General features: G+C 38.2%; 1 protein-coding gene across 1 annotated transcript in view; it reads left to right on the forward strand.

Moving 5' to 3' along the window:
• Nucleotides 1–644: 644 nt before the first annotated feature.
• The window catches only part of ppef2a (protein phosphatase with EF-hand domain 2a), a 64,594-nt gene continuing 52,680 nt past the window's right edge, over nucleotides 645–12,558 (forward strand). The window contains exons 1-2 of the mRNA XM_028803154.2: nucleotides 645–917; nucleotides 11,790–11,899. Coding sequence (XP_028658987.1) covers nucleotides 11,842–11,899 — 58 coding nt within the window. The 5' untranslated portion in view covers nucleotides 645–917; nucleotides 11,790–11,841. The remainder of the gene's footprint in view (nucleotides 918–11,789; nucleotides 11,900–12,558) is intronic.

The following is a 12,558-nucleotide window of genomic DNA, read 5'->3' on the forward strand; positions in this document are numbered from 1 at the left end:
GCGACTAGGAGGACTGACAACATTGACTGTCTTTTGCCTAAAGAATCCAAAAGATGCTTTTTCTGGTTAGTGTAGTTAATCACGACTGAATTTTAAGGTGAAAAGAGAGAATAACAGCCAGCAGCATTCTATGGCCCACCTCTCTCTCTCTGGGTCAATGGATCCCAAATACTTTACTCTAAACATAGATTAACTCTACAGAAGCTTTTCTCTTTTAGCCTCATTAAGGGCTACTGTGGCAGTAGGAAAGCTGATGAAGCAGTTCAACAGAGGTTTAAAATGGGGGTGGAGGTGGTGAGAACTTTATATTTGCTGGTCTGCTTGCATTTCTTGAGCTAATAACCGTTGCCTACTCTATGCCTTAATAACTGCTATCAGCGTGAGGTCCTTTTTTAGTGCATTCATGATACTCAAAATATTATCCAGTCATGTCCAAACTTGGCTCCCAATCCCGGTGGCGTATTGTGCGGTTATCAGCGCATGCCCCCAACCTCTCTCTCTCTAAAGTAGACCAGTTACCTTTCAAGCAATAATCCTAATCTACTTGAGGCTTGTTGTCTTGATTAAGGGATCACGTGGGTCAGAGCGAAGGACTTAAAGCAGTTCTCCATGTCAGTAAATTTCAGTAGCTGCAAAGGCTGATAATGAGTGTGGTTGGGCCGAAACAGCAGAGAGCAAAAACAGGAGAAAGGGTTCTGGGTGGAAAAGAAGACAGTCAGGAAGGCCTCAGGTAACTGTCCCACTGGGCTCTGCTTGGCAAATTCTTCTGCAGGCTACAGCTAGAGACGGACAGAGATGAAAAGAGCCTGGCAGGAGATGGCAGACGTATCCACCAGTGGCTGAAATGCAGAAGTGGCAAAAGTTGTGGAATTACGTGACTGCTGAAATGCACATATAGGAAGCACACTCATTTTCAGGTACTGTATGTTCATCTTAATACATAGGAAGGTGGGCTTGGCTGAAACCAGCAGATAGCTGCTGTTGTAATGATGTTCAGACTATCATTTAGAGCACAGCCATGTGGGTACAGACTGTGCATGAAACACATAAGGTTACGTTTCATCTGAAATAGGTGGCCAGCTGATGTAATACTCATTGCAAATTGTTACTTCAAGTTTCATTGAACAGCTTTGCTCTTTCCTGTACAAATAACGTGGGAGTTTTAAAGGTGTCAGCAAAGAATAGGTAAGTCATGGAAGAATTAAGAAAAGTCCAGATTAAGCTTTTGAGTTTATCATATCATAATTGGAGTTCAGGTTCATCCATGCATTCGTTTAATGTACCCACTTAGTCCAATTTCAAGATCATGGGGAATGTTAGCCTCTCTCTGCAACATCAGGCCATGAACAGTGTTCCCTTGCAGTCCATCACAGAGTACCCCTACGAGGACTCCGCTCAGGCCAGATTAGAACTAGCATCAACGCAAAACACACGTCTAGGGGGGAAACGCCTACAAGGGGCACATCTCATTTAATGTCACCACTTCTTTGGCGTGGGGTGGGGGGTGGGGGGGGATCACTGAAATCTGATGTTGAAAAAGGATTGTATTTCTGTTTCTCCCTTAATCACTTATTCATGTCAAATTATAGCTAACACCTCAAAGGTGACATAAAACATCAGGATATATTACAACAATGTTTACATTTTGCACAAACATGCTAAATAATTGCTCAAGGATACATAGTGAGGCAGAGGTAGGGATTGACCCAGCAACCTCAGCGTTTAAACTCCAGGGCCTTACCCACTAAGAAAAATACTTTTTACACTTTAGCAATACCTAGACATTCAAAAGGGGCATGAACAATATTATGGGGGGGTTAAGATGGCACTGCAAGCAGCGTTGCCACCTCCCCACACATGTTCAGCCTGTGATTTATCCATGCATATCGTTTTTCTCCAACTTTTTAAAAACACGTTTTTAAGCTGATTGCAAACACTGTATTGAAGCAATGGCTATCTTTGTGCTAAAATGGCATCTGAACTCGGAGCTGCTTCACACCTTGCACCCTTTGCAGCTGGGACAGGTTTAGGTCCCCACAAATCTAAAAAGCACATCCAGAGAATTAATGGAAAGAAGAATTGTCTAATTATTGGATGGTGTTCACATTGTCTCTCTGAATGCTTGAATACTCCTGCGTTACTCCAGCATGCAAAGATGTGTGTGATATGTAAATGTAGTTGGATTAAGAAGGTTTTAGAATGCTCTTTTGTAACAATAAGGGTATCTGTCTGTCTACCTAGTAATCTACCTACTGTACCTAATGTGAATTTCCCATCGGGATTAATAAAGTATCTATCTATCTATCTATCTATCTATCTATCTATCTATCTATCTATCTATCTATCTATCTATCTATCTATCTATCTATCTATCTATCTATCTATCTATCTATCTATCTATCTAATGTTCATCATGAAAGCAAGTTGCTTGAATAGCAGTAACAAATGAAAGGCAGCGATACATTCAGTACAAATAAGGGTCTCAATACATTCACGAGTGTTTACTTATGACTTAACTTTTTCTTAGGAGTCTGTGTTCCTTTAATGTGAGTTCTGCCATTTTTTATATCTTCTACAACTCTGATGGCCAGTGTGATTTTCTATGTTGTGGTGTGCTGGGCAGGTAACATACACTTTAAGAGCGGCCCACCGTGTCAACAAACTAAAAGGGCAGGTTCAGTTCTGGGATGCACTCTGGACCCCTAGAGGTAGTAATAGGGGAAGAACGAAAACAAATCTGGCAGAAAATAGGAATAATGCTGCCCACCCTCTCTCTGACACACTAACAAGTGATGACTTTCAGCCAACAAATTATTTAGCAGAAGTGTGTCAAGAAATGTTACTGGGGCTCCGTTGGGCTTCCAAGCCTTGGAAAACAACACTTGTTTTTTTACCACTTCCTCCGTAAGTTGTTCTATTAACCCTTTGTCTGCAAAGTGTGGCTTTTTTCTTCTATTGCTGCTCACTATTATTCTTTTTTGCAGGAAAGCCAGATTACATTTTGAGCCCATTTATAGATTTTTTGACTAATAGATTCAATTAATTTGGTCTTTATTTTGTGCGTTTTCACATATTTTCATTGCTTTTTATACATTTGAACAAATTAGGTGTGAGAATATGACATATAAATGCAAAGAATTATTATAATTATCATTATTATCTTCTTATATAATACGCTACAGTGGCTGTCCTTTTGTCTGTAGCTTGCAAACCATTTGACCTATTGACCTGAAATTTGGTACACATATACTACGTGACGTCTACTATCCACTTTGGGGGTGATGATTGACCTCCAAGATTATTCCTCTTTTTATTTTTAATTGTAGAATCAACTCTTGGCTGCAGCCAGCAGTGCAGTGCATGCGTATGGGCGCCGTTCTCATTCCTACCACCTTCGCCGTCACTTCCCCTACCTCTTCATATCTTAAATCATTCTTGAAGCAGATTGAAAATTTAAGTGCCAGCTTAAATTAAAAATTAAAGAAAACGTACTAAGTAATTGCAACACAAACACTGACTTAATCAGTTTTAACATGAAAAGATTCCGTCGAAAGAAGAGAAGAAGCAGGCCGCTAGGGTGGAGAAAACAAGAGCAGCTCACGAAGCAGCAACCTCTGAGCAAACAAATGCTAAACTTAAAGAGAAAGAGGATGAAAACTATAAGTCAAGTGTAGTTACTGCACGTTATCATGCAGTACGCCATTACCGGTACAGTATATTTGACAACTGAAACACATGGGATTGAGGTTTGTGAGATTGACAATCTGTAGTTTTCTCATGTGGATGCAGGGGAGAAGCCAACAAATAAATACTTTAAACTTGTTTGTTAAATGTCAGATAACAGAGGGCTTTGGGAGACAGTCACAACACTCATTTTTCAACTGTGTCATTCACTCTCTTGGTCTTTATTTACTAAGATCGTTTTCAGGAAATGCACCCCCTAGTGTGTTTTTGAGAGGGGGGATTGTTGTTTGTCATAATATAATATTTATTCATTGAGCTAATGCAAATGTCAAATTTCCCCCAGAGACAAGTGAAGTGCTATCTATCAGTTGTTATTCCAAAAGGTCAAAATCTCATTTACTTAACAGCACTACAGTAGACTTATTTAAACCCGTGTGTATCTTTCTACTTCTGCTTTTTCTTTATTTCAAAATATTTAGATTTTGAAATAGTACTAGGGGCGGCACGGTGGCGCAGTGGGTAGCGCTGTTGCCTCACAGTTAGGAGACCCGGGTTCGCATCTTTGCATGTTCTCCCTGTGTCTGCGTGGGTTTCCACCGGGCGCTCCGGTTTCCTCCCACAGTCCAAAGACATGCAGGTTAGGTGCATTGGCGATTCTAAATTGTCCCTAGTGTGTGTGTGTGTGTGCGCGCTCTGCGGTGGGTTTGTTTCCTGCCTTGCGCCCTGTGTTGACTGGGATTGGCTCCAGCAGACCCCCGTGACCCTGTAGTTAGGATATAGCGGGTTGGATGATGGACAGATGGATATAGTACTAGGGTGATGTACCATGTTAGCCAGATGACATCTTGCCTGAAGAAGGGGCCTGAGCTGCCTCGAAAGTCTGCATATTGTAATCTTTTTAGTTAGCCAATAAATGGTGTCATTTTGCTACGATTTACACATAGGTAGTGTACTAAACATATAAATGTAATAGCAAGGTTTTTATATTGTTCTAAATCTAATACAGTAGATAATATTTGTAAATATAAAGCTTTTTAACATTATTAAAGCTTTTAGTTGCCAGAATTCATCACTTTATTAATTCAGAATGTAAAAACTCCGTAAAAGATATGGTAGTGTATGACATGCATAAAAAGCTCACAGACATTTACAATCTTCTGACGGTCATACTTGATGTTGTGCCTTCTGACAGCTTCCACTTTGCTGCCAGAATGTGTTCTGCATTTCTGTAAATCCACATAAAAAGGCTGCATAGTTCAACTTAACACCATCATAGCATAACATAAAGGTGACATTTTTCTGCATTGCTAACCCAATGACAGCCATTCTAACCCCCTTCACTAAAGTTAGTTTACAGTTCCCTATGAAACTATCAGGTTTCCATTTTGCAGTTCTTTGTAAATCTTACTCTGATATTCTGTCAAAGCAACACTGTAGTTTGTAAATGTTCATTTTAAATATCTCCTGCTTTATGGTCACACACAAGTCATGTCGGAGTGATGTGCTTACACTCTCCGTGTGAGCGGCTCTCCATCGTTTCAGTGTAGCAGAAGCCAGTCTGAGTTACAAGAGGACTATCCAGCATTGCTGTTATTTTTAGAATAGTTGATCTTAGGGTAATGCAAAGTTTTTTTAAGGCTGTTGCTTTAGATAGGCTTAGCTCAGCTGCCCTGAGTTTCAATGTGTTGCAAAGCTGATTATGGTTACACAAAGTTGCAGTCAAGTAGACAGCCTCTGATTCCAGTAGCTGGAAAAATTGAATGGCGTTTGTTTGCTTCTACTACTTGAACATGTATTTTAAACAGGTTTTGTTCAGTCTCTAAAACCAGACTTTTCCTGTTCGGCATCAAGTTACATCAGATTTGTTAATTTTCCCCTGAAGAAGATAAATTCCAAAAAAAATATTTACTGTGTTTAAACAGACTTCAAAAGTTCCTTTATTATTAAGTGTATTGGGGAGTTCAACAATTGTTGCCTTGCTTGCAGCTGTCTAATGCCTTGAAGTTTCGCTCTATTATAAAAAGAAAATCTTCAGACAAGATGAGACTATTGCCAAGAGATTTTTTCAAGTTGGTAGAGGGGGTCCCGTCCTCCTCTCAGCCATTTCAGGTTAACAGCCCACGCCCACAGTCCTCTCACCTCTCATTCGTGTGAATGCTTTTGTCAGACACAGTTCCTGCGCTCTCAGCCCTTATAAATTTTTACATTTTCCTCAGTTTAAGTTCCCAATAACAGAAGACTTATTATGTCCAAATCTTACTGAAGAATTTCATTCCAAAGGGTGATAAACAAAAGAAATTAGGCAATCCTAGCACAGAGAAACGATGAAGTCAAACGAATTAACACAAAAATTGTTGGCAAATTGGTTAAATGCATGATCAATAGACTGTGCTGAAGCAGTTGGCGATGATTGTGTGGAAGATGAAAACGTCAACTTTCAATATCCCATAGATCAAGGGTTCCCAAAGTGGTCGATATTGACCCCCTGGGGTCGATTTGAACTTTCTAGGGGTCGATAGTTTCAATGAAAAAATTTGGGGGTCAACGACAGCAAAAATAGACCCCCTTACTACTGCTATTTGTTTGTTACTTCAAAATATCTATGATTCCAATAGGTACCTAATTAAGAAGTAAAATCATTTTAAAAAAACACATTACATACCAAATTTGCGAACGAAAAGGTCAAATGTGTCATTAAAAGAGTCACACGTAAGAATACATGAAAATACATGTAGCACAAACATGTCTGTTCATTGTCTTATCGAACATATCAAAGCAAGTGCGGATATGAAAAACCATTGCATGTAATTAGGGGGTCGACGGTTTTAAAAGTTTTTGGTAAAGGGGTCTGAGGCTGAAAAAAGTTTGGGAACCCTTGCCATAGATTATCTACAACCATTAACACTGTCTGGTCTTTCACCGGCTGAATTACTGTTGAAAGAAGGATGTATCGTAATTTATGTATGAGTGATGGGCTATGCAATAGGACAAGATTAGTTGTATTCAAAATTGGTCGAACAATTTTGACATGTAAAATTTTAACAGGCGACAAGAAAGGTAATGTAGTACATCTTCCGCGGATAACATTAGACACCAAAGGAAATCTTGATATGCCATTCGTATTAAAACGTTTACAGTTTCCTGTTAGAATAGCTTTTGCAATCACAATTAACAAATCACAGGGACAAACATTCGAAAAAGTCGGTTTATTTTTTAGAGAGAACAAAACGATATTCACTCTTGGGCAGTTATACGTTGCGTTGTCACAATGTAAGTCCAAACACGAAATCAAAATTCAATGCGATATTGACGAAAAGTTAATTCCAAATATTGTTTTTACTGAAATTTTACAGTAAAAGTGTAAGTTTAAAAAGTATTTGCGTGTTAATTTCAAAGCCAAACAGAACAAAAACATATAATGCAACGAATACCTCTAATGCAACATGAAACATAATTTTCTTTCAATTTATTGCTTTTTACTATTTTTTACTATGGTTAATTACTCGCTGTAATGTACAATAGTTAGTTCTATTATGCATATGTAACAATTCCCATGAAAATAACAATCTGTTTAAATTGTACATCCCCATACACGAGCGGCAGAGTCACGAAGGGGCTAGTGCGTAGCGCCGCACAGGGGTTGGCGAACATTGCGAGCAGGGGGGCAGAGCCCCCTAGTTTCTCTGGTTATAAATTCCCCATAAAAAGATTGCTAAAATATATTTTTAATAATTTATTATTATCTGCAAATGCACTGCTGTGAAAATGTATTTCTTTCTGACATTCAAGAGTTTCATATCCAGACATTTTGAAGCGTTCTTCCCTACAAGGAAAGAAAATAGTACATAGTCAAATAAAATGAAATGAATAAATATTGTCAGTTTGCTCACACATTGCCTCATGTCAGTACTTGTTCAGTCCACCCTGGCAGCTATACCAGTTGGTAATTGTTTTATATATATATATATAAGTCTCTACATGTCACATAATTATGGAAATGTAGTTATCCATTCTTCCTTGCAAAACTGCACAAAGTCTATCAACTTAGCAGAGAAAACAGCAGTGCCTAGCATTTTGGAGGTCTTGCCACAGATGTTCAATGGAATTAAGGTCAGGACCAAGCCTGGGCCCCTCAAGGACATCTACAGTGTTTTCTTCATTTTAAACGACTTCAGTGTAATTTGGGTTATTTTGGGGTTGTTTTTTCTCTTTCAGTACTGCTGTGTGTCTACCCTAAGAAGACACTCATTCCTTCCTTCTGAAAAGAACACTCATAAAATTATGTTCCCCCATACTTCCTGAAAGGAATAGTTATCTGCACCATACATTCCCATTAGATATAAAATTTCAATTTTAGCCCCCACAGACCACAAGGCTTTCCTCCCTCTGTTTTCTTAAACACTCTGTGCTGTTGATGGGCCAGGTCAAAAGGAGCACTACAGGCTATAAACCATATCAGAAGTGAGCAAGGGTCCAACAAAGCTCCAGGAAGAACAGAGAACTAACGTGTGGAAGAAAGATGTGTCAACATGTCCTCTGTGTGTAGGGGATGTCCTGAATAGGGATATCTAGGATGTAGGCAGTGAGAAGAGTAAAATTCTCCCAGGACTCCGTAAGGCAGGTAACTCTGTAGCTGTCAAGAACACCAGAGCATCCTTACAGAAACAAACAAAAGCATGGAGGGCCAACAGAAGGATAACAGATCTTCGGGACCAGAAAGTCAACAACTGTCTCCAGGTTGGGAAACAGGGACAATTATGCTCTTTTAAGTAGCAAGACAACAAGAGTGATGCCTTGGACATGCGGCCTTTCCTGAGAACTGATAGATGAGGGTTTCTGGGACGCCAAGGGCCATTACTGGGTACTGTAGCCTGGTGTCTTTCTGTTGCAAAAGTAGTGCTGCCCCTAACGCCAGAAATAATTCCTAATCTTAATTAGAAGTGACCCCAAGAAGAGGTTTAAAACTAACTCAATTCCAGTGAGTCATTAAGCCTGGTATTGAAATCATTCAAGTAATATATTGTAATGTATGCTATCTGAACAAACGTATGATGATTTCTATTTTTGAATACATTATTCAACGTTTTTTTTTATAATTTTCATTTGCTCTGACAAAGTTCACAAAGGTATGAGGATTACTCAGTAGGAAATCCTAATTAAACCTAAATGACAAATTCTCAAAAAAGTATTAAGTGCTGAATATACAGTGGCGATGAAAAGCAATACACCTCAGACTAATCTTGTCACTTCTATATATATATATAAGATTCAACATCTGTTTATCTGTATGTCTGTCCGCTTCTCACGGGAGAACTACTTAATGGATTTACAGATTTTTTTCCTATAATTTGCTTGAACATTCCAGTTTACTTTGAGACTTCTCTCATCAAGCTAAGTATCATGGTTTATTTACGCGAATCCCAGAGAGAGGCTGTGGGCTGAGGTGTTACCCTTCTCACTCACACGCCAGCCTCCGTTCAAGTCACTCTACCTCTCGCCACATGTTGGAGCGTACCTTGCCTCTGCTTAGCTAGCAATACCTGTTTGTTCAACAGACATTATCATCTATAGATTGTTAAGGAGTAATGTTTGATGTTTTTGAGAGAAAGATCAGAGCTATGTGTATTTTAGAGGGTAGCTGCTGATTGCCAGACATATCATGGCCATGTGCTTTGCTCCTCACGCGGGGCTACGCTCTCCCGTCAGAGCTAAACACGATCAGATACAGTGCCAAAGTGTCTAAAAGAACATTTGAGTAATTACATCCTCTGGATAGCAGAGTTGGTGGTCAACCAGCACTCAGAGAAAAGTGGTCTGTGTCACAGCTTTTGATAGTTTGAAGGGAAGAATGTTTTTGGATTTTGGAGTTTAGCTTTGCCAGGTAAATTTTGCAATTGAGCGTGCCGTAGCAGCTATTTACTAGACTTGCTTATAGTCATCATGGTCACTCTGGCATGTATGGTTTGGTTTTACTTTTTGTATTATTTTGTTTTAATGATTATGGTGGAAACTAGATCAGTGGTGAAGTGTATGAATTAATTTACACTGCATGCACAAACTGTTCTTATGGTCTGTGGTTTTCTTGCTTGTTATCTTAGCTTATGTAGCCTATGCCCAGTAGACTTCTAAAATATATTTAAATATATTCATACTGGATAAAATATAATGACTTTACTTTATTATTTACCCTATATTTACCAAAATAAATGAACATCGATCTATTACTTATCCACACAAATACAAGATGTCTGATGGCAAATATAGCTGTCTGTCTGTGATTCAGGCGATCCCAGCTTGACAACAGTGTATTTCCCAATCTCTGCATGACTGTTATTACCTGTAAGTTCCCTCACGGGTGCTGTCTGTTCTGCTGTAGGTGCTTTCATGTAGCAGGGCTCTGCAATAAATGAAGGTGATTATAATTTGTTTTGGTACCCAGAAATAGTACAAGCCCCATATACTGATCAGCCACAACATTAAAACCCCTGACAGGTGAAGTGAATAACATTAATTATCTCGTTTCAATGGCACCTGTCACGGAGTGAGATAGATAGATAGATAGATAGATAGATAGATAGATAGATAGATAGATAGATAGATAGATAGATAGATAGATAGATAGATAGATAGATAGATAGATAGATAGATAGATAGATAGATAGATAGATAGATAGATAGATAGATAGATAGATACTTTATTAATCCCAAGGGGAAATTCACAGTAAGTGAAGAAAAATAGTAAGCAGGAAAAATGGGCAATCATAAGGATCTGAGTGACTTACACCAAATTAGGCTTGGTGGTCGATCTGGGTATGTAACACCAAGGCCAGACTGACGTTGCACTGTACATTACGTTACACAGCATATGTTGTACACCAGTTGGCCACTAAAATGCATGGCTTGCTTGTTATGCATTGAAAGTATCTTGGCTTAGATTTCGGATTATACCATGTCATAGAACTGGGAGGGGAATGAATGAGGAGGGTAAAGATCTGTTAAATAATCTCATATGCTGCTCAAGTATATAAAAAACAATATTAAGTAAAGCCGCATGCCTAAATTGTAAAAACTATAAAGTAAAGTGACCTTAATCCATTGTTATGCAGAATAATACTCAGCTAGGTCCCCTTAAAACCTGGAGCATCCTCATAATTGTTAGAAAAATGTTGAATGGCCTTAAGATCATTCTAGTTTAAGACCTGAGTGTTTTGTGTGTTACTGTCTTGCTTTCTATTCTTCTAGGCTGTTAGGTAATTTAACGGATTTCTCTTCATCCATTGAGGTAAACCTAGGCCTGATATGACAGAATTGAAAGCTATGTATTTTTTATTCATGGAATAGTGACCTCCTGAATATTACACAGTGGATAGTTCTGAAGCTGTGCAAGGTCGCCATGCGGAACACCTCCAGTAACTGATGGCAAAGCTTCACCACCCTAAAACCACCCACCTCTAGAGGGAAAAGGGTAAACATGTTGTTGGTTTTGTCTTGTACAAACGTATAAATATGGATAGGCTCTGCTACTCTGAATGAGTTTGAGAATGGTATTGTATAATATGTTATGGTATTGGGATAATCTAATATGACTTGTTAATTCTTTCTGTTGTTATGCTATCACTTATCTCAAGGGATGCTACTTTTTAATTTGCATTTTTATTCTCGGATTACGAAAACTTTCTTCAATGTTTAAAACTGTGCCTCTGAAAACAGACTATGGTTCTGAGTGGTAAATTTTGGCTACTGTCAAAGTAAAGAATATTGGCTGCTCCTCAGATATATGCCATGTTCAAATAAGTAAAATCTAATTTAGTACAACTAGTAATAATAATATTACTATATGTACAGAGTATACTGAACTTCTTAGTTAAATGTCTTACCAAAATGCACTTTGAATAAACTGTTTTTGTTATTTAATTATTAATAATTTGTCATAGTACTAAAATAACTACCTACTATGGAAGCATGCCACACTACATGTCCCTAAATGGTTCATGCCGTGGCCTGGAGAATTCTATAAACTAGCATCAATTAAAGAAATTAAATAAATAGACTTGGTCATGGATTTAATAGATTTTTTTTTTTAAGATTTTATTTTGTTTACACAGTTGCAGGAAGGAGACGCCAGACCGGTACTGACACCTCGTAGAAAGAAACAACATGGGATGTGGCAGCTCAACAACAACAGTAGATTATTCCTTAAAAAAATCAGAAAGAGGTCAGTTGGAAATTTGAACTATTGAATGGCGTGCAGTCGAGACCAATGAAGATATTTAGAAAAGAAAGAAGAAATAAAAGAATTAGGTTTTATTGATCATTACTTGAACAAGGTATCAGTATGTCTCTACATAACAGTTTAGAAATAATAGTCCACAAATTTAGATTTGTAAATACACTTTTCACATTCAACAGGACTGTCAGCAATGTTGCTTTCGACTCTAATTGAGCTTGTTCTAACTGAAAAAATAAACAAATGAAAAGCTTGCACAAAACTGCCTGATAATCTGCTTTCTTAAATGCGTTAATGCTCTAGGATGATACTCCAAAATGAATCCCTTGGTCATGTGGACTAATCATTTCCACCTGTGGCCTCAAAAGCCTATTTGTCTTTATCTTGATAAATGAGGTCAACCCAGAGTTCATTTATTGATATTTGTTCTTAACTCTCGGTTCTTGGACAAGATTGGGAATACTATGTGCAATTGTAAAGTAATATGTGATGCAGTACAAGCTGAAAGAATGGAAGTGTAAAATTGTTGTCAGTACACAGACACCTGTAATGTGTTAAAAGAGTCTGGTAGTTATGAGGATATTTTGAATTCGATTCTATTCAGTTACAAATAAGAGTATCACTCAGCAGTAGTGCATTAAGATGTG

Source organism: Erpetoichthys calabaricus, chromosome 5 (assembly GCF_900747795.2).
Source record: "Erpetoichthys calabaricus chromosome 5, fErpCal1.3, whole genome shotgun sequence".
Taxonomy (NCBI): domain Eukaryota; kingdom Metazoa; phylum Chordata; class Cladistia; order Polypteriformes; family Polypteridae; genus Erpetoichthys; species Erpetoichthys calabaricus.